This window comes from Syngnathoides biaculeatus, chromosome 17, assembly GCF_019802595.1.
Source record: "Syngnathoides biaculeatus isolate LvHL_M chromosome 17, ASM1980259v1, whole genome shotgun sequence".
Classification (NCBI taxonomy): domain Eukaryota; kingdom Metazoa; phylum Chordata; class Actinopteri; order Syngnathiformes; family Syngnathidae; genus Syngnathoides; species Syngnathoides biaculeatus.
Window position 1 is genome coordinate 20666152 of NC_084656.1, and position 23181 is coordinate 20689332.

General features: G+C 43.8%; 1 protein-coding gene across 2 annotated transcripts; it reads right to left on the minus strand.

Moving 5' to 3' along the window:
- Window positions 1–877: 877 nt before the first annotated feature.
- sbno1 (strawberry notch homolog 1 (Drosophila)) lies at window positions 878–21825 on the minus strand. Of its 2 annotated transcripts, none has more exons than XM_061801118.1 (33): window positions 21413–21825; window positions 19004–19123; window positions 18815–18913; window positions 17135–17362; window positions 16933–17065; window positions 16677–16783; window positions 16509–16605; window positions 15949–16109; window positions 15736–15869; window positions 15559–15649; window positions 14713–14874; window positions 14309–14444; window positions 14051–14156; window positions 13208–13361; window positions 12933–13115; window positions 11927–12024; window positions 11682–11833; window positions 11404–11616; window positions 9459–9632; window positions 9212–9381; window positions 8006–8137; window positions 7777–7912; window positions 7577–7689; window positions 7414–7485; window positions 7118–7217; window positions 5905–5979; window positions 5673–5819; window positions 5501–5595; window positions 5328–5414; window positions 5116–5253; window positions 4943–5019; window positions 3982–4175; window positions 878–2935 (listed from the first exon to the last, which is right to left on the minus strand). In XM_061801118.1, exons 2-33 carry the CDS (start codon window positions 19121–19123, stop codon window positions 2793–2795), a joined length of 4227 nt encoding a protein of 1408 aa, XP_061657102.1. In that variant the 5' UTR covers window positions 21413–21825; the 3' UTR covers window positions 878–2792. The 2 variants fall into 2 exon arrangements, with proteins under 2 accessions (XP_061657102.1, XP_061657101.1); XM_061801117.1 differs by having other exon boundaries at window positions 17135–17365.
- Window positions 21826–23181: the final 1356 nt, after the last annotated feature.

A 23181-nucleotide genomic window follows, 5' to 3' on the forward strand; every position in this document is an offset into this window, starting at 1 on the left:
ATGACATCAAATTTGCAAATATTATGCAAAAACATCGACCCTTATGGAGTGAGCCAATTTTGACTCCCAATAAAGCGATTTATTTGAGTTAACATTTATTAAGTAATTTAATAATGTTAATTTTTTTAAGGTATATGCAAAAAAAACACTGGATTCCATTTTTTGATGAAACATTTTTTTAGAAGATACTAAAATCTAAAGTCAGACCAGATGATAAATTCTGACTCCATTAACAATGAATTACACTTTCATTAGCATCTATTATTAAATCATTTTAAATATTATGGCTAAACCTAATTTTGAATGCTCTCAAAATGAAATTTACGTAATGAACATCTTTTAGGCCGTTCCAAAATGGGTTGACAGTTTAATTCCATACCCTTTTTTTTAGATGCCAAAATATTATTTGACCCAATTATAACTCCAAGTAATACAATTACATTTTCATATATAATAAAAAAAAATTCCAAAATAGGGTTAAATCTAATGAGTTTAAAACATTTTACACCCAAACAACCCAAAACACTTTAGATCTCAACCTCCACATCCATTTTCTTTGCTGCTTATCCTCACGAGGGTCGTGGGGAGTGCTGGAGCCTATCCCAGCTGTCAACAGGCAGGAGGCGGGGTAGACCCTGAACTGGTCGCCAGCCAATCGCAGGGCACATCGAGACAAACTGTCGCAGTCACAATCACCTATGTGCAATTTAGATTGTCCAATTAATGTTTGTTTTTGGGATGTGGGAGGAAACCGGAGTGCCCACCGGGAGAACGTGCACACTCCACATAGGCGGGGCGGGGATCGAACCCGGGTCCTCAGAACTGTGAGGCCAACGCTACAGGTTAAAAATAAAACCAATTTTACAAAGGACACTAGTACTGTATATCAAGATTTATTGAGTGTTCCACCAATTAATGTACATCAGCAATGATTTTGCTGATATTCCAACCCCCCCACAGACCCTGAACGCAACAATGAAAAGTCATTTGAGCATTAATAACTATAGAATTTTGTCTCGCTAAGGTAGTAGTAGCACAGTTATTAACTAGTAAGATGTAGTTGCCATACTACAAAGGACAAAGAGAAAACTAGTACACGGACCCTCAAGTGGACATCAAGAATATCCAAGAATTTCTTAAAATGGCTCTGCATAAAAATCCCGCGTTAGGTTCATGTACTAGTACACTACACGCTTTGTCCTCACTAGAAAGACAATTCAGGGCATCAATTGAGTAACAAGGACACAATAGTTACAAGTAGTGTTTTTCCACAACGTGACATTTCTGCACCAGTAGGACAACGAAGGTGAAACTAGCAAAAATTGGTGCTACTAGTATGTGACATACCTACTAGTTGAATCTAGTAGTGTTACCAGTGCAGCACAGTAGTTAACTAGTAATTTGTGTACAATTATGCAGGGGTGGGGGCATTATTAGGTACGCTGAAATGTCTTACTAGTGAGCGGTTTACTAGTACACGGAAGGGTATTAAATAAATGCTCAAATGGCTTTCCACAAAGGCCAAACTCGAAGTACAGGTTTGAGGTTATGAACAAATCATTTAAATACCCAAGACAACCTTTTCTTTTTTTTTTTTCTTTTTATACAAAAATGTACAAAAAAAAACATTTGCGCGAGTAGCGTGTCTGAACCAAGAACATTTATTCGTCTGCAATCAGATGTAGTAGTGCCCCTTCTAGGTCACAAGTGGAAGGGCGGGAGAACGTTTGACCACGGAATGAGCCGTGATGTCATTAACACCTGAGAAGAGAGGGGGGGGGGGGGGGTGCGTGGGGGGGGGGTGACTGAAAAATGGGGGCAGGGCATGCGTTTCAACCTTTTTCATGCAGAATTCCTTACCGCGTTTCGTTCGACTTGTCAAGACAGCAAATGAGTTTGAATGAGGAGAGAAGCTGCTGTTTGTCCAAGCGTATGACACAAACCATAAAAAAAAAAGTTGGGGATATTTGGCTTTCGGGGTGAAATTGCAGTGAGAATTTTAATTTGACACTCTAAACCAGGTGTGCCCGACGCGTCGATCTCAAGAGACAGTTACGAACTATCGCGACCTTTCGCTCGATGAGCGGTGTCATTTCGCACCACAACGATTTCTATTACTCCAACACGTACTGCTCACATCGCACCTATCGCGTTCCAAGCGTAAGGTGCAAAAAAAAAAAAAAAAAAAGTGGGCCACCTCTCCCGCAATCTACTCCAAACCTGATCTGGACTGGAATCCAAAGCGAGAAATCTGTTAATCCGTCACAAATCTGAATTTCACAAACGAGCTGCGAGGGACGAATCGTGTTCGTCGAATATACCGGGCGTTCGAAACTTCAAAAGTCACAGCACATTTTCCAAGTTTCATGTGGACTTTCAACCCGATGCCCAATATCCCTAACTTTTTTTTTTTTTTTTTTCCCAATATTGAAGAATGTACATCAAATGAAAACTTCCTCACAGGCGAGAAGAGGATTGCGGGAAATGGGGGGAAAAAAAAAAAAAAAAAAGGATAAAAGTGAAAGTCCGAAGGGTTTATTCTTGGGATTGTAACGTAGCGGTCAGTTTCCAGTGTGGCGGGGTGTCCGTCGCGCATCTTCCACTCTGAATGTCAGAGGACGAAAAACATCACCCCCCCCTCCTCCCCCCTCGTCGGAAGGAAAGGTGATAGCGAGTCTTTTGAAATAAAGAGAATAAGAAAAAAAAAAAAAAAATCAAAATAAACGAACCAAAACCCTGAAACAGTTCCTCTGTATGTACACCAGTCCGCTTGGACGCGCCCGCCTTTCCAACTATGTGTTGGCCGCGTGGCTCAGGCTTTGGGGGTGCAGCTGCTGCCGCTTGTGCTGCTCCTGCACAGCCAGCTGCTGGAACTGGTCCGACGTGGACAGCTTGTGCATGAGCGGCGACACGCAGTTGGCCGGGATGATCAGTCCTGGCAAAGAGCCGGAGGGGGAAAAAAAGTCTGATGACAAGCCTTCAACTCTTTATCGCCAGTTAATAAACAGCCATCCATTTTCTTAGCCGCTTATCCTTACGAGGGTCGTGGAGCCTATCCCAGCTGTCAGGCAGGAGGCGGGCAACACCCTGAAGTGGTCGCCACCCAATCGCAGGGCACATGGAGACAAATCGCCACACCCACAATCACACCTAGGGGCAATTTTTTAGTGTCTCCAATTAATGTTGCGTGTTTTTGGAATGTGGGAGGAAAATGGAGTGTCCAGAGAAAACCCACACAGGCACGGGGAGAACATGCAAACTCCACACAGTGAGGTCCGGGATTGAACCCGGGTCCTTTCCAGCTGAGCCACTGTGCACACAGTTACTAAACAATTCCAGCAATTTTAGGTACCGTAAATTCCGGCTTATAAACCACAACTCGTTTTTCACACGCTTTCAACCCCGAGGCTGATGCGGCTAATTTGTGCATTTTTTTTTTTTTTTTTTCTAACGGCAGTAGGGGGGCACTCAAACGGAAAAGGTAAGAAACCGGTGGAATATATGTGCCGATGAAGTGACTTTTACCAACCCTGTTAGCGCTGTGCTAGCGTGTCACAGTGATATTTACCGTTAAATGCGTTCGCGCGGCGCTAGCTTTATTGCTACTTTGTAAATTTTACCGATCCAGCCGTTAGCGCTACGTTAGCGTGTTACTGCCGTGTCTCGGTGATTTTTTTAACCCTCTCTGGACCAAATAAAATTTTGCAGATAAAACTGATACTTTCAGAAATTGATACTCTGGACTTCAAATTTTCGATGATATTAAACCAGTTGCAAATTTGTTAAACCGGCCCCGTTAGCGTTAAACTCTCTGTGTAAATATCCCGCGTTTCAATGTGGGCACTTGCACCTTTTACACGGCTGCAGCCCACGTATGTACCAAATGGCATTTCCTTAACAAATGTACTGGGTGAGGTTTATAAGCAGGTGCGCTCTGTCGGCCGGGAATTACGGTCTTGAAAATTCGGACGAAGCGCTTACCGACTATCCGCTGGCCGTCCTCCGTGCGCAGGCGCACGATCTGCACCTTGACGTTGGTGCCGCTGACGGGCGTGAGCACCTCCTCCAGCTCGTTCCACACGCTCAGCACCGAGCCGCACAGCACGTAGTACGTGCGGCAGCGCAGGCCGATCTCGCACTGCAGCCCCATCGACGCTTTCCTGCAGTTGCCCCGCCTGGGGATGCCGAGAGCACGGCGATATTGTTTACAGTTCAATAGCCTGAACAATTATACTATTGTTTTTATTTGTGTGCTACGATTTGCTGGTGACCAATCCAGGGTGTACCCCACTTTCTTGCCAAAAGTCAAATGAAGTTATAAAAATGTAATTGTCAATAGGTGCAAATAATCATTTAACATGCTGCTATTGGCTAGTGACCATTGCAGCGTGTGCTTCACTCATCTTGCCAAAAGTCTATTAAAAACTAAACCATCTGTAGGTGCGAATTCTTGTCTTATATTTACCCTGCATGGTATCAAATTACTGACAGTGGGTAAAGAACCCATTAAAACACAGGTGTCAAACACAAGGCCCCGGGGAACAGATCCGGCCCGCAAAGGCTAATCTAGTTTGTGAAGTTCCAAAGTTTTTGTGAAAATCTGTACCATAATTTTCCCATATTCCGTAAATGATAACGGTGTGATATTACAAGCATTTTTGAATTCCCAAAGATAAGAAATAGTTGAAAAACTCATTACCCTTGATTTCTGATTCCAAAAAATAGTTCATAAACTGTTGCAAATATGAAGAGGCGATTAAATATTTTTAGGGTTTCACAGTCATAATGGCCCTCTGAGGGAAACCATAAATATAAGTGTCGCCCGTGACAAAAATGAGTGTGACACCCCTACATTCATTAACTATTAATTTGGGATGATTTCAATGTTAAACATTTGTGTTTATGTAAAGTGCATAATAGTGTGCATATCTGCCACACATACCAGAAAGCATGCGAACAGATCTTCGCCGACGAGCCGTGCTGCTCGTTCCAGTGCTGCTTGGCGTCTTCTGACAGGACCTGCCAGAACAAAGAAGAAACATTTTCCCCTTCTAAATTGCCACTCACAAAGTACGCAAAATTCTTTGTGGAACGACTAAAACCGCTGGCACACACCTTCTTAAACTTCTTCTTGATTTCAGCGTACGTCTCCAGCTTAACCTGCCTGCCCGTGTTCGGCCGGTAGACCAAAAAGAGTCTTTTCTTTGTATTCACCTCCTTCACCAGAATGGCCGTCTTTTTGTTGTTCCGCGACTGAAAGAATTGAACGCGCGACGTGACTTAAAGGAGCTCTGTACCTCTACTTACTATACAACTCAGCATACTACCTGCACGTAGAATCCATCATCCGCTCCGTTCTGCTCAGCCCAGGCGTGCGTCGCTTCCTCCCAGGACATCCCTCGCTCCACGCTCACCTGCCCGCACGCGCAAATACCGATGACGTTTTTGCACATCTTCCCATGCTACTTCTCACCGCAAAAAGCATCCGAGGGGAGCCTACCGTGAAGAGCTCAACGTGGCCCGACGCCGTGTAGCCTGGCGTCAGGAACTTCTTGCAGTCGAGCTTCTTCACCTTCTCGTCGCCGGAGCCGAGATCTAATTCATTCGTTCAATAATTGATTCACAAAAAGGACAAATGAGAAAATTGAAAACGGGGGAGCGGAGGAACGCACCCAGGATGCCCATGTCGAATCTGCCGCTCCGCTTCGCTTCCTGGATGACGGCCGCCAGCGTGTCTGAGAAGTATTGAAACAAGGCGTTCTGCTGGTGGACCTCCATGCCGAGGATTCGGTTCAGGAACTTCCCAATATTGTTGTAGTCTGGTGGTAGAAGTACCGCGTCAAATTAAATCCCAACACCGGCAAGAGAATCAGTACAGTAATACTTTCCAGTCGTGACGCTTACCTTTGTCTAGCGACAGCGCGTTGTATCTGTCCTCCAAATTAATGAGGCCCACGCCTATCAAGCCTCTTTGAACATCTAAACAAGAAAGTCACCCGTTAAGAGGAAGGGTGTCAAACACGCAGCCCGTGGGCCAGAACAAGCCCAACATGTGGCCGTGACCTGGCCCGTAAGGCTAGTGAACACAACTGCAAATTTTAGATGCTACTCCCCGTTTCCCTGTCAATGGTATATTGCAATATATATTAGCATTAACATAATGGACTTTCAATAGAAAAAAAAAAAAAAACTGGGTTTGTCAAACATTTGGATTAAATATACAAGATTATAAACTTTTGATTGATGATCTGTGTACTGCTTTTCCTTGGTGTTAAAATACTCGTTTGTTAACATGGCATCTATGCTAATTTCCTTTAGCTTGTCTATGCCGTTTTGTATGGTTTAGCGTTTGAGGAGTTGGTTGAAAATTTTGTGGTGTTAATAGACAATGCTCGATTTTCCTTGGTGGCACGGTGGCGCAGCTGGAAAGTGTTGGCCTCACAGTTCTGTGGTCCCGGGTTCAATCCCAGACCCGTCTGTGTGGAGTTTGCATATTCTCCCTGTGCCTGCGTGGCTTTTCTTCGGGTGGGCACTCCGGTTTCCTCCCACATCCCAAAAACATGCAACATTAAATGGACCCTCTAAATTGCCCATAGGTGTGATTGTGAGTGCAGCTGTCCGTCTCTATGTTCCCCGGGACTGGCTGGCGACCGGTCAGGGTGTACCCTGCCTCCTGCCCGTTGACAGCTAGGATAGGCTCCAGCATTCCCCGCGACCCTCGTGAGGATAAGGAGCAAAGAAAATGGATGGCTAATTTTCCCTTTAAAATGTGTCAACTTTCAAGTAAAAATTCACCGTTGGTGACAAAAATCTTGAAGCAAGCACATTTTGGCCCTTATTGGGAGCACAAAGTGAATGAGTCATGTGCACCAGGTGATGATATATTATCGTCTTCGATTTTTTGTTACCGAACAATCCTTAAGTACTAAGAAATACATTGATTTTAAACGACTAAAATTGCATGGAAAGTGTAAAAAAAAAAAAATTAAAAAAAATTGGGGGCCTTTATCGCAAGTTTTCATCAGTCACGGGCAGGTTTGGATTGTTTCACCTGCCGTAAATGTGATTTATTGTCATGTTTTATAATTTTTTTTTTTTTTTTTTAAAAGAGTCATACCTTTGAAGAAATCTCCTTTAAAGTCCGAGGGCGGAGACACGAGTGGGGAGTCGAGCTTCACTATCGACTTCATCACAATTTCCAGAGCATTTCGGCCGTACTACAATGAGAAAAATACACACTCCTCAGTACACAGTAGAATAATAAATAATTGCTACCAGAAATCACTTTTAAAATGTTAGTCACCGTACAGTCAGAGTATTAGGGAAAAAAAAAAAAGCTATATTTTGAAATTTATAATAGCCTTTCTTGTAAAAGTAGTTCAAATGTGAAACTTTTGGTCATCTTGTGCTTACTTTGTTGTCAAAATTGAACCTGCTGAGATCTCGAGTCTCCGTTGCTCGTCTGTCTCCGTGCGTGAGCGCCCCCTGTTGGAGAGAGTACAACAGTCGGTCTCGCATTCTAAACCCAACACAATGTTTGGAATAATAATGAAAAAAAAAAAAAAATTTCACGCACAAGACTTTCTAATCTTTTGGCCACGATCGAGGCAAATCTCTGCTCGCCGGCCAGCTCGGAGATGAGGAAGACGTACTCGGGAGCTGTCACCTGGTTGGACCTGTGAGTTCTACCTGCGGGTCACGTGGCAACCGCGAGTTCCGGCATATGAATTCGCAGAGTGGGCAGCAGAGTCTGCAGCGAGTCTGGGCTGTGCTCACCGAACTGCTGGATGGCTCGGTCGGCGCTCCACGGCAGCTCCAGCGTCATGTGGACTCTGCGGCGCTGGTTCTTGACCCGGCGGTCGGCCTGCAGGGAAATGCCCGAGCTCGCCGCCTCGGAGATGATGGCGATGTGCTAGGTGGCAAAAGTGAAGACAAATGTGTAATTGGTCAATGGTTAATAAAAAAAAAAATATATATAGTAAAAAAATACGTCTTTATTCTTTACCTTCTCCCCATCCATGAAACGCTGCTTCTCAGTCAGGTTGAGGATTTCGACGGGCACGTCCAGCTCAGAGCGAGACTCGTACGTTATGGTGCCGTCGTCGTTGCTGACCACGCGGCCTTTGCGACCGGTCATCTTGAAAAAAAAAAAAAAAAAAGGCAAGCGAGGATGCAGCGTAGGGGTGAGGCTCGACATTCTTGTTTTACTCGGGTCAAAATGAACCCATTGTCATAGAAAGTACCGTAATTTCCAAACTATAAACTGCGACCCCCCCCCCCCACACACACACACACACTTTCAACCCTGCGGCTTATGCGTTGATGCGGCTAATTTGTGCATTTATTCTAACGGCCGCAAGCGAGCGGAAAATATTTGCCAAGGAAGAGACTTTTACCGATGTTTTTTTTTTTTTTTTTTAAAACCGGCCCTGTTAGCGCTGCGCCCGCACTTTGCTAGCGTGTTGCTGCCGTGTCTCAGTGAGTTTTACCGGTATGTTGTTTCTGTGTTCGTCTTTCTGAGACATCCATAGCATGAACACTTGGCGACAAGTTGTCCAACGGCACACATTGAAGCATGGGTGAGGATGTTTCAGACTGGCCGGAAGTTTACAAAATATACGCGCAAGCGCATTAATCACGAACACTTTTCAGCACCGGGAGCGCTCAAACCATCACACTGGCCGCGTTAGTGTTGTGCTACCGTGCAGCTGCTACGGCAGGTTTTTTTGTTTTTAAATAAAAACCAGCCCTGTTCGTGCTATCGTGTTGGTGTTACGTTAAGCTAAGCTATTAAAACTTTGAAAACTCTTTGTACCATATTTCTTCGTAAATAGCTCGTATTTCAATGTGGGCACAGGTGCGGCTTATGTATGGTATTTCCTTTACAAAGGTACTGAGTGAGGCTTATAATCAGGTGCGCTGTGTAGGCCGGAAATTACAGTAATGGTAAAATATTGAAAAAAAAAAAAAAAAAAAAGGGATTGGGGTATTTACCGGTTTAACAAACAAAACTAAACCCACTTGGATAGAACTTCACTAATAATGACCATTAGAACAGTGCGATAAAAAAAGCTTGATCCATTTTTATCGCGATTACTGCTTCTCTCAAAAATGTGCCTAAGTTTTAAGCCGTTGCAAAGTTTCTCTTACTAAATAACGTACACTAACCAAGTTTATAGCAACGTTGGCTCAATTTCCATATGTTTTGTACCTCCGCTACATTTTCAGGTCCTCCCAGATCATCGATGAGCTCGTCCAGCGTGTTGGGCGGCAGCTCCTCGGCCAACTCCTCCAGTTTCTCCAGGAGGTCCCGCTTCATTTTCTGAGCGTGTTCCACGGCGTCCTGACTCGTCAGGCAGCTGTCTTCGGGCTCTGCCTTGACTGCGCGACCACGTGCTTTTAAGAATAATCCTTCACCAAAAATGGAAGTGCAATTTGATTAAAGGGCTGAGGTGTACCTGCAGTCGCAGTGGGCGGAGGGGCAACGGGTGCGGTGAAGGCCGGTCTGGTGGAGCCCACGCCCGACGCCAACAAGGCACTTTGGATGGAGTCGGGGTCGATGCTCTTCCTTCGCTTTTTTTTCTTCTTTTTCTCTTTGCTCTTCTTGGGCTCCTTTCGGACAAGCCAGGGATCTGAACAAATAGCCCGAAATTACATGTTCATGTTAGAACTGTACAGCGAACCAGAGAATATCCCCAACGAGTTCCCACAAAGCAGAGAAAATATAAAAATAGATCCCTGTGAATATTTTTAGTGTTCGTTTGTGTTACTGCTTATTGTTGAAGTAGCAGTTGTTTTACGCTTCGTACCGTAATTTCTGGCCTACAAGCCGTGAGTTTTTTCACACAATTTCAACCCTGCGGTTTATGCGGCTAATTTGTGCATTTTTTTTTTCTCCTAACAGCCGGAAGGGAGGACTCGAGCTGAAAAGGTAAGAATGAGACTGGTGGAATATATGTGCCGAGAGAGTGATTTTTACCGGCCCTGTTAGCACTGCGCTAGCGCTGTACTAGCGTGTTGAGGCTGTGTTACTGGCATGGCTCTGTGATATTTACCAATAAGTTTTATCTTAACCGGCCCTGTTAGCGCTAACGCTCGTGTTAAACTCTCTGTGTACCATCTTAGTAAATATCCCGTGTTTCAATGCGGCTTTTACACAGCTGCGGCGTATGTCTGTACCAAATAGTATTTCCAGGCATGAGGATTTCGGCAAATATGGTAACCGATCTTTCCGTTCCGTTGATTTTTGCCCTGGGCAACGGTGGGAAACGATTTTTCGGTTGACTAGCGTTTGAGTGACCCGGAAATGAATAACTCGACCTTGCGCACGCGTAGCGCAGAAGCGGAAACCGGTGCTGTTTGTAAACCACACTGACAAAGCTGGGCATCTTAATCATTAAAAATAAAGGGGTTCATGTAGGTTCGTTTTATACAGATTGTTGTATTTCGTTGAGAACTTGTTTTACATTCCACACGTGGGCAAATTTTTATTAAAAGTAAGCCCAGAGATCTGGGAAACAGACTTTCAGTTCCGTGTTTTCTCAGGCTGGGTAACGACACGGTAACGGATCGATCGTTTCCGTGAAATGCTCATGCCTGATTTCCTTTATAAATGTACTCGATGAGGCTTGTAACCAGGTGCGCTCTGTAGGCCGGGAATTATGGTAATTACCGTGACATCTATACTAAGTACCGTCAGCTAAACTGTGTCAATTAAATTGCGATTTCAGAGCATGAACAATGCCACTTCCCTTTCTCTTCAGAATCATTAGTGCAGCGTTTTCAATGTTAGATTTAATAACAAAATTATTCTGTTGTTTTCAAGGTTATTTTGGCAAACAGGTCCTGGCTGTCATCGCAACACCGTCAAATACAACCTCCGTTATTCCAAGTGCTTCAGCCATAACGTGGGAAAGCAACCTTAAAGGAGCACGGTCAGCGGTTTTATACCCAATGGTTACTCTATTAAATTAACCGTTATTGTCGCGGGGTTGACGTTGGCTGTGAGAACCTCAGCAAATCTCCCACGACACCAACTTAAAAAACAGACTTTGAGTGCTTAAAAGTGTTTAGTATTCTGGGACTATCGGGCTTTGACTCAGCTGTCACCGGACAAACTTACATGAATTGGTTGAACAATTTTGCCATTTAAAAATTATTTTGAATTCTCGGGTGACCGTTTTAAGGTAAACCGCAAGGAATGGAAAAAGATCACACTTTGCTTCTTATTTGGAGAACTGTGAGGAATCTTATCCTTTTCTCAAAGATGGACAATAGCCTCCCATTTCTTGACTGTAAGAGTCAGAAGAGTTGCTAGCTAATACATTTTTCATTTAAAAAACAAAAAGAGCATATCCTCCGCAATAAACAGATTGTCTATGCGTCGGCAGTGATGGTCCCTACCATCTTCGTCTTCCCCATCAGACTCATCTCTGAACGGGTTGAAATCGTCGTCCTCGTCTGCCGAGCTGACCGACTTGAAGCTGTCGTCGCTGTCCCCGTCCCTGCACGAGTCCTTGTCAGACTCCTCCGACTGGCTCTCGTCAGAGCTGGTGCCCGACAGACCCCCGTGCTGGCGGGGCTTCTTCTGCTGCGTTTTTTTCTGGCTATCCGGTGCTTGAAAACCCACAACAACACGTGTTCATTTCTGTCTGAAAGCCAGATGAGTTCAATTCCCATACCTTTTCTTTTCTTTCCCTTTTGCTGGGGCTGGGATGCAGAGTCACTGGCCAGAGGGGTCTTCTTTGTCGAGAGGTCTATGCCCAGCAGTGTGTAAAGTTTTTGTCTGTCGGGAGCTGGGAAATGCTTCTCCACGAGGGACTGCAGCACACCTCTGTGACAAAAGTAAACAAAGTGAACACATCTAAGTCTTGTGCAAGACTACTTTTTTTTTTTTTTTTTTTTTTTCGCCCAAGGGAGCACTTACTTTGCAGTTGATACAAAGTCGTTAAGCTCGCCACCTCCTTCCTCCAAGGCCTCCAGAGTTCTCGCTTCACCAGTGGACTGAAGGCCGATCACAACGCACTGCGAAGAGGAAAAGGACTGGTGAGCTTTTTTTTTTTTTTTTTTTTAAATAAATTAAGCAGCCCAGTGTGCAGTAATTGGACACTGTATACCTCAATTAATAAATATTGTAAATCAATTAACATAATTCCCAGCGTACAGAGTGCACCTGGTTATAAGCCTCACCCAGTACATTTGTAAAGGAAATACCATTTGGTACATACATAGGCCGCAGCTCTGTAAAAGTCGCAAGTGCCCACATTCAAACACGAGAAATTTACAAAGAAAGACGGTACACAGTTTAACGCTAGCGCTAGCGCAGCACTAGCGTCAGCTAACACACTAACAGGACCGGTTTAAAAAAAAAAAAAAAAACCACCAGTAAAAATCACAGACACTGCAGTAACACGCTAGTCCAGCGCTACCAGAGCCGGACCGGTAAAAGTCACTTCCTCGGCACATGTATTCCACCGGTCTCACTCTTACCTTTTTTTTTGCTCGAGTGCCCCCTTGCAACCGTTAGAAAAAAAAAAATGCACAAATTAGCCACATCGCCGCATAAACCGCAAGGTTGAATTGAGTGTGGGGAAAAAAAGTCGCCGCTTATAGGCCGGAAATTACGGTACACATTCGTACAGAGGATCCAAAGTATTTTTTGCGTATTACAGTAAGCCCCCACACGTTATATGAAGATCTGTGTTAACTGGAAAGTTTTAAAAATGTGTTTGAAAGAGAAAAATATTAAAATCATACAAAAAAAAAGGTGTTTGCAGCCTGTGTTATCAGGCAGCAGGGGTTTTGTTATCTTATCTATATTTACCTATTTTCATCACATCCGATATGCACCAATATCCATCCAGTCCTTAAAACATGTTTTTCGTCTGAATACAATCTGCTAATTGAGTAGGTACTAAAGCGTCAAGTCTCACTTTTCCGTTCTGGACCTCCTCCCTGGCTAGCTGGACCACTCTGCGGACCTTGGAAGCGATGCAGAGGTACTTGAAGAACCTCTGGTGGGCCGACCAGAACTGGCCCCACATGGACTTCTTCATGCGTTGCTCGGCGTCCATCAGGTTTGCGGCCTGCTGGAACTTCTCACGGGCGCTCACCCACTGATCGGAGAAGCGGCAGGATTTCAAGAGAAGTCAAGACGAGTATGCACCAGCAAAAGCGTAGCGGTGGTCACGGATGGCGGCGGACTCACCAGCCTGACAGACTTGTTGTACATGTGAATGTAGCGTTGAGTCAGCGGAACCTCCTCGATCTTGAACGTTACACCGGTGAAACTCAGCTGCCGCGCAATGTACATTCCCCTCAGCTTCATATCCATGGCGACGATCTCCATGGCACCCACGCCCCTAAATGAGAGAACCCACGAAAATGTGCTTAACGGAGTGCGACTGCATCTTCGTTTGTACACCGACCTTATTACAAACTTTTAAGCAAATTTCATTATTTTGTGTGTGTTTACAGTGCAAAGGCATGGACAAATTTTGCATTGTGAGCTTTTGTCGTACTATCGTTGTGTAGTGGAAGAGTTAAAAAAGTTGCATCAGTTGTTGTTGTTTCCCCACAGTGCAAACAGAAAATATGCCGCTGACTACTGTTGTATATCGTTTGTATGTTGTACTACTCCATCTATGTTAAGCAGCAGCGATCTGAAGGACTATAATTAGTTGCACTGCACATTTGAAATTTCACATATTTGCACATCTCTTTCAAAATTTAACAATGGCTGTTTTTGCACTCACGCTAAAAGAGTAGCGTAAAAATGTTCCTGAAATGTTGCACTAAAAAACTTCATTCCATCCAGTCCATTGTTCATCTGTTTGTCCTCCAACTGAATGGCAACCAGCCTAATATAAAAATAGGTTGAGGTGAGGAGCTTTTTTTTCCCCCTTTCTTTTTTTTTTTTAATAATTTGGGGTTTGGGGGTGTCTATTAGTCATGGGTTCTGGTATTCATTACAGGGCTCTGTTCGGACTTGGTCCCTATTTGAGTCAATCGCGGCGGATTACTGTATATGTCTAAAATGAATACACCGCACCTGCGCTCGACCGCCTGGATGAAGTTGCCAAACTCCTTAAAAGGCGTTTTATGGCCCCAGATGCCCAGGCGGTTCATGTATGCCATGTTTCTTGGTTCCGAAGCACCTGGTGAGAGGAGAGAACAAACCGTACTTTCAATGCTTGCCCATTCTATTGAGAGAGCGAGAGCGAGAGAGCGAGAGAGCGAGAGAGAGCGAGAGAGCGAGAGAGAGAGAGAGAGAGAGAGACAGAGGGGAACGCCCCCCTTCCCAACTGACCTGTAGCACTGGCATACACCACACGAGCCTTGGGGAGTTTGTTCTGAAGCTCCAACACAGCCAGTCCGGTTTTTGTGGGTTTGGATGAGCCAATGGGGCACACATTTTTTGCCTTGTGACACTCATCATAGATAATCTGAGGGGAGTGGAATTAAAGAAACATCGCAAACCAAAGTCTTATCTTCTAGACCCGTGTGACCCAACCACTGACCAGCCCAGACTTACCACTAAGTAGATTTGTGAGTAAATTGACACAAGAGCATAATTATTCCATGACACTTCAGGTTTGTTTTGCTGTGAGTCTTTTTTCCCCCCAATACAAAATATGCGCCTTGGCGCAATTAAATTGAGGGATGAAATCTGCAGATGCAGCGAGAAGGTAGAGCACCACAAGAAAAGGATACGACACCATCAAAGTCCTCGCCGCACCAGTGGAGCAGCTGTTCGAACCTGGTCTTGTACTTGCCGCCCGACTGGCTCTCCCCAATCAGCGATGAGTACGTGGCGAAGATGACGCCTTTCTTCACGCTGCCGTTGTGCTTGGAGGAGATTTTGCCGTACTTGAACTGGAAAAAATAAATGTAGTTGAGTCCTGTTGGGGAGAGTCCTACAACTTGAAGTGAACATATTATAGGGGGAAAAAAAAAAAAAACACTTTTGAATTGTTTGTATACAAATTTATGTCCAAACAAGTGCGAAATTAAACAGTAAGCAAGTCAATGTAAGTAATATTATTGAGCCGTTGTGCACTTCTGCCCCACTGTTATGTAACAATGGGGCTGCTCAACAATAATCACCCCCACGCAGAGTTCGCCTCTCATGAAACGATCACCTCGCCTGGTTCAAGATCCAGAACCCTTTCAAAGTGACTTGACTGTGTGACACCATCATCGTACACACAATAAGAGACAAGCTTGACTTATGAGTCCTAGCGAACTTTCTAAGTAACATAATTCTTAACCCTCTGGTGCATAGCAGTCCTTCGGTCCTGAAGTCCACTGGATTGTCATGTGCTCCCTTTCCGGTTATTTATTGACACTCCCAGTTGAAGTTTACCGTCTAACTAGTGTCACGATGCCCCCTGGTATCACATTAAGAGGCAAATGGTTAGCATAGCTGCGTTGAGTTTTTGTTGGATGCAGATTAAAGTAAACTAACAGCGCTATTTGGGGCAGGTTAAAAAGTCGCTCACATGTATGACACGGGACCGGCCGCTATGTCTGCCCAAAAGAACACGACATGATTCGTACCTTGTTCAGAGAATGGACTTGGATGTTCTTTGCTCCAATATCCCTCAAATCTCGTTCAGCGTCATACTTCAGGTCATTGGAAACGCTAAACCTAAGACACAGGAAACGGAGCTCAAACCTTTTGATTTTTAAATTTACAGAAGCTCACAAGGAAGAGACGTCAGCGCCTTTTTTTACCAAAGCGATCGCTTCCTGCCTAGGAGGTAGTTCTCATAGATGATCCCGGCGATCGTGCGGCCTTTGCCCACACCGGCGCCGTCGCCGATCAAGTAGGCCGCTCGGTCGCCGCTCGGCAGGAACGTCTCGTGTTGCTTTGCCGGCAAAACGTGGCAACGGTCAAAATAGAAACGTGCGACACTGGCGAGGACCAGCGAGAGGCGCTCAACGCACTTGGGCGGCGTATGTGATGGCTTCCAGCTGCAGCGCTGACAGGCAGCCGCGATCGATCACCTCCTCCGGGATGGTCAGGCGGTACCACACGTCCGGTGGGCTCACGCTGGACAGGGAGCTGGTCTCCACTACTGGGTCGGGATGCCGCAGGCCGACTTTCACTGTGTGCGACAGGGTGCAAGTCAGTGGTGGGGTTGGGATTCAAAACTAACTATAGGCTGTTTATCGGCACTCTCAGTCAAAATTTATTGTCAAATTAAACAAAATTACATATTCCATTTAAATTTACTGTTTCACATTCCACTTAACTTCAGCAACGGCTTACAGGTCTGTTTAGCTTAATGCCACCAAACAATACAAAATGCCACAGATGGTGGCACAACACAAGTGGACAGACATTTGCCAATATTCTAGCTTGTATTCTTTCTCCCCTTCGAAGAACTACTAATATATTATTGTCAAAATGCTTAGTGATGAGCTGTTTCCATGTACACAACATCCACATATCTGTATTACAATATTCCCATGTGGCCAAGGGCAGCAGCACAATGTCCACTTACACTTCATTGGCATGTACTCGGCGTACGTCTCCGCATGACCCAACTCCTCCTCTTCCTCCTCCTCAGGCTCGTCCTCCTCCCTCATCCCGGGCGTGTTCTGCACAACGGCGGGTAACCGGTAAAAATAGTCCGCTTTACAGAAGCGACCGGTTACTGCCTTCCACTCACCGGGGAATGTGAAAAAGCGTGCAATTTGAGCTCGTCGTTGCTCCAGGATCTAACGACACTTTCCTTCGGCGCGGGGTTTTCCTTTTTGATGCCATTGTTCATTTCACCTGGAGCCCAGACATGGATATGTCACGTCTTGTGTAGACGAATACTTTAAGAAGGTTTACAATTCCCATTTCCAGTTGCTAGTAGCATTTGAAGGTATCATTGTAGCATCAACTCGGAATATATCTATGATATATCGCGTGGAACTTACTGGGCCCTGTGGCGGTGGCTACAGGTGTGGCAATGTCCGGCGGTGGCTTGAGCTTCATGAGCTCCACCAGACTGTTGCCCTTCATGCCCGAACTCTTTACGCTCCCCGCCCTGAGGAGGTCTTTCAACTGGATCTGTTCAACGGGAGAATACGTGAAGCGAGCTGGCGGCGTGGAAGTGAGGAAAAAACGCTCGATTTTTACCTGGTCGGGGTTTGAAGGCACGGCTGTGGACACTGAAGGGGGGTTGCCTGCGGAGGTGGGCCCGGACGAGCCCCGCAGGGCGGAATTGGCAACGTGGACCACCTTTGTGACGGTGACCGTGTGTTTGACGGGGTTGCCGGCCGACGGCTTGGTCACGGCTGCTCCGAGCGACGGTAGCTGATTGAGCTGATTTAAGACAAACGTGGTGGTCGATGGCTGAGGTTTGTGCTGCTGCATAATGAGAGGAAAAAAATATAAATCCAACGAACACCAACTACAGTTCATTGCACACACTTCCACTCTCGTTCATTTATTACAGTATATTATATTGCAAAGTATGTATTGACAGTTCGGCATAGTCACTGTTGTGCCACATCACAGGCAGCTATGAGCTCTACTCAAAGTAGATCCTTTGTCATCAAGAGTAAGAAAACGCAATCAGATCAATAACAGTGAAGCCTCAGTTCTGGACCACAATCCGTTCAAGAAAACGGTTTGTGATTTGTTTGAAAAACGAATCGATCTGTCCCATCACAATGCACGGAAAAAGAAATAATGCGTTCCAAGCCTAACAAATTAAGAGTTTTTAAAGCATTTTTTATTATTAGCTTTTCCTGATAATAAACTGCATAGTAAAAATACATGTATAGGTTAAATACTTTATATAATAAAATAATTTATTTTTTGCTAAAAATGTATGCTTTAGTAGTAGAGTACGCTGGGCTGGGAGCGCATTGCCGTATCTGTTGCAACTCGGCCCACAGTCTTGTGAAGTTTTTTTATTAACAAAAGTGCAGAATAACTTTAAACAAGCAACTTTCCTTCTTTAGAACCATGATTGGGGATTAATACGGTCGTCTTCGATAAAAAGAAAAACAACAGTCACTACCGGGACATATCATACAAACTAACAAAAGTATGCTGGTTGCGCCGTGCTCGTTTTGTCATTTCCGGGGTTTTTTTTTTTTTTTTTTCAGGGGGCGTTCGAATTGACAATAACAAAACACGTCACGGGTGGGTCAACTGCTTGTGCCGCGCGCGATGTTATTTCCAGGATTTTTTGGGGGCGATCGAATACACAATAACAAAATGCGTCATGGGTTAGCTGATCTGGCCACGCGCAATACGTTATTTCCAGGTTTTGTCGAGGGCGTTCGAGTACCAATTTTTGTTTGAAAACAGAAGCAAAAAAAAAGAAAGTGAGGTTTTCAGTCGAAAACAGAAGCAAAAAAATTATTTTTCATTCAAAAACGGACGTTTGAGAACCGAGGCTTTACTGTATTGTTTTTCGTCTGTTTTTATGTTTTGCACTGCTACGTGCGTTAAAGCAGTTGCTATCAGGAATTCATCAGTATATCAGTAAACTGAGTGATTGACAAACATCTTGAAGCATGCACGCTTGGCCTCTTTTGAGGACTGTGCAAGCAAGCTTTTGTTTATCTTTCTACAACGCAACGTTACACAGGTTTCCCATTTGCCATCAGTGACAGTGAGAACAGCCACTCGGGTATTGTTAAGTGCGTAACGTTTAAATGTGTTTGAAATATTTGTAAAACTATACCAAAAAAAATTTACACGGTGAAATAGTCTCCTAATACTGTTATTTACACCCGTTGCCTAGGGGTTTTACTGTACAAGCGGGAATATAAAAAGGACAACCATTTTAGGAATTCATTTTACCCTGATAGTCACAACGGGGCCTGGAGACGGCGATTCGGTTCGGACAAGCTCCCCGGACTCGGTCCCCAAGCCGACGTCCAGGGCGCTGATTGAGATAGACTGAAAGACAAGCGGGAACGCCTTGAGCACTCCAAAACCTGCGAGTTGTTTTCATTTGGAGAAAAGGTGGGGGGGGGGGGGGCATCTCACTTGCTGAGTTGTGGAGGGCTGCCCGACATCCTGAGAATCGACGTCAAACAGTCCGATGTCGTTTGGGCAAATGCCGCTCTCGCTGAGAGCAGTGAGAAGTAAATCCTGTCCGGGATCCATCTGCGAGACAGAAAATCACAGAACTGGTACAAACTTACCTACACTACAGGAAAAAGGCAAAGACCAAATAAAATTTCAAACTTTGCAATAGAAATTTAAAAAAAAAAAAAAAGGTGAAATTACATGGGGGGGGGGACTTATTTCATCTCATTTTAGCAAAAATGAATGATTTCACAAATTTTGTAAAACGTATAGATGTTTACGTTTCAGGGTTTTACATTTACTCTAAATGACATTTTACCAATATTGCATTTTGTGTTGTATGAAATATTGAAACAATGCAACTATTCTTGTACGAGTGAAATTTTCAGCCAAGTATAATTTTTTTTCCTTAAAAATTTGGAACCTTGGCCCTTGAAATTTGCTCATTAAAAATTACATTCTTGTAACAGTTTTTCCTTCTCTAAAACCATATTTTATTCCCATGACATATAACATGACTGCTTTTCCTTGAAATATATATTTTCAAAATAACTCGGTCAAAACGGCAATTTTACTGCTGCAACTATTACATTTTGTCCATTGAAAAAATTGGATTGAAAAAGAAACTCGACCTCCTTCAAAATATATATATATTTTTTTTTTTGTTTAAAATTATGAAGCTTTTTTCTTGTAACACTGCACTTTTTGGTGGGAGAATTATACCAAACACGTTAAATTCCTTGCCCCGCCTCTGTGGAGTTTCCGTGTTCTCCCCGTGCCTGCGTGGGTTTTCTCCGGGCACTCGTTTTCCTCCCACATCCCCCCAAAAAATGCGTCAAACGTAGACACCAAATTCCCCTAAGGTGTGATTGTGAGTGCGGCTGTTTGTCTCTGTGTGACCTGCGATTGGCCGGCAACCGATTCAGGATGTAAACCCAGCCGCGATAGGCTCCAGCACTCCCGAGACCCCTGTGAGGATGAGTGGCTCGGAAAATGGATGGATACAAAGTGTTCTTTAAAAAAAATGACTAGTGTTGCAACATCTTTAACATCGAAACATTCCAGCTTCTCTCTCAAAATTGTAATTATTCATGAAAGCATTTTTTTAAACGTTAAGAGATAAACATCCACCATGTCTGCAATCTCATATTTGCATGTGCATTGCCTGCTTCCAGGTCATCTATAAAAAAAAAACATGCATTCCTAATTCCACGAAATCTAGTCAATACAATAAATGTTTTTTTTTGGGTGTGGAATGGTAGTTTATGGGGTGTTTTGAAGGTAACGACAATGGGGGGGAAAAAAAACCCTGACGCAAACTTGGAAACCGTAACGAATTACGTCGCAAACTTCCCAAAATGACTCGCAACTTTTAGCTTTAGAGGCCAAGCATGACTATGACTGTTTAAATTAGAAGGTCGGGTCAAACAAGACACGTGTTTGCTACGTCCGACTTCCTGCTTCCGCTTGACAACGTCGCTGGTAACAGCTAAAACAGCACTCTTTTATGTCCTTGCAAACTATTTAGTCCATAAACACGAAAAATCAGCGTTGAGGACTAACACAATGCTTCCAAAGAAAATCAATTTTTATAATATTATCCACAATTGTTGGTCGACTGTCCCAAAGCAGGGTGACACAGCCCCCGGTCAAGCTAGCACGTTAGCTTGACTCAACGAATCGAAAGCGGACCCAAAATTCGTTTACTCATTTGTATTTTTAACAGTTCCGCAAATTGGAGTTAAATAAGCCCCCCCCCCTCCCAAATAGGTAAGATCATGGTTTGTGAGTCCCCCCCCCCAAAAAAAAAAAAAATGACAAAAACGTAGTCATTACACTTGCTAGTAAACAGCTACGGCGAGCGCGCAATGTCACTACCTGAAAGCGACACATGATGCATCCATTTTCTATTATTTGCAATGTCAGCCATGCACAGCACGCAACATATTTGTTTGTTTTGTTTTAAAACGGCTCCTGTTTACCACACTTTAGCGTTCAATAGTAGTTAGCCGAGGTCCAACTCGTAAACGGGTTTAGCCCCCCCCCACGTTAGCCAACAACCACATACGTTAGATAACGAAAGACGTGAGTTCACCAAAGGGCAACATTCGACGGGTGGAGATTCTGCCCGAACGAGGACCACCCTCGAGGCGGCGGGTCCGCCTCGCCTGTTTTGTGTCATTGCCGCGGCTACGCTAACGACTAGCGACGCTGAATGGGGCAAATGAAGCCACCGCATACCGGGTAGCTAATATGGAAAAAGGGGGGGGGGGTAAACGCACACAATACAACACAGCGAGTGGTAAATTATTATGTCCCCCGCGAGAGGAGTTTAAAAGATGTAGTTCCGGAGGCAAGTCGCCTTACTTGAGGAGCGGTAGACGGGGCGCTGTGGGTCCGCAATGAGGGGGCAGCGCTCGCTCGCTTGTTGTCCTGTGCTGGCTCACGCCATCTTTTTTTTTTTTTTTCTTTTTTTTGTTTCCCCCAATCAAGCGCTCCGCCGCATGCTGGTCACGTGACGCGCCCAAGGCCTAGCTCGGCCGCCCCTGCTCGCCGCTCCTCCGGCCGTCGACAGCTTCGTCCAGCCGGCCGCGGTGGCACCTCCGCCGGCGGCGCCACCCCGGCCGTCGAAGCCGCCCCCCGCGCCGCCACGACACCGCGTCGGCACAAAGGACAAGCGCGGTCCCGCTTTGATGCTTTTGACGCAAACGGCAAACATGGCATCGGTCAAACGCGGTAGCGAGGCGTCACGTGACACCGGGGCGCGTCTTAATTCCTCTTCTTCTGCTAAGCGTTAAGAGGACGACTGCGCACGTGGCGCCCCCTATAATCGTGGAGGTATGGCAGCTCATAATCAACCCAGCCAAATGAGCAAGGAAAAAAATGTAAACCCTATTTGTGGTGGGGAAAAATTTACTTCAAGAGAAAAAGCGCCTCAGGTTAGACCGTATTTTTCCAATGGAATAACTACATTTAATCATTAAATTATCAGAAAATATGACAGTTTTGTATGTACATACTGTATATGTATATATATCACATTTCGTATTGATTTATTATTTACATTAAACGTGCTTCTTTTAATTCTGGCAAGGAAAAAATGTAAATCCTATTTGTGGTGGGGAAAAACTTAAAGAGAAAAAGCGCATGAGGTATTTTTCCAATGTAATAACTACATTTAATCGTGAAATGAAATTATCATATATATATATATTATATGCATATATTATCATAAAATATGATATCTTTGTATGTATGTACGCAGTGTATATGTATATATCACATTTCGTATCTATATATTATTTACATTAAACGTGCTTCTTTTAATTCTGGAAACAGTTGTGACAACAAATTTCTGTATCATTTTTTTAATTAAAAGTCCCATCCACACCTAATTATTTACGTTTGATATTATTTTAGTTGCCCCTTTTCAAGCTATTGCAGTTGGTTTCAAATCACAACAATACAAGAAATACAAAATAAAACAAGAATAATCAACAAAATGATAGTCAGCATAACAAATGCATATATTTAAAGTCAAAGCACACCTGCGACCCTTGTGAGGATAAGTGGCTCAAACAAAGGATGGATGGGTGTCATTTTTTAATGTGAGAAATACATATTTTTTAATCACTTCATGGGAAAGAAAATAATGGACTAAAAACTGTGATTGTAAGGTGAAAGAACATTATCCATCATGTATTGCCAATAACTTCACTCATGATGTTACTTTATGGTCCAAATTAAAGATAAATTAATCTGTAAATATTTTTATTTTGTCTTTATTTATTTATTTATCTATTTGTTTATTTGGGGTCCTGAAAATCGCTGTAAAATGAAACAAATACAACGAGAGAGCGCGAATTAAACTCGAACAAGTAATTATATTTTGGGAGGCTATTTTTAATATGTTTTGCGTTGATGGCACACTTTTTAGCATTGGCACGAAAACACTGTGAAAATTGTTTTTTAATAAATAAAATTTTATTTAAAAAAATTATTTCTAAAATCATTCAATTAACGATTTATAATTAATTTAATTAATAGTTAAAATAATTATTTATTATTAATTAATTTTATTTAAAATTGAAAATCATGATACATTTTTTATAAAATTAGCGAGATACTTAATGTCA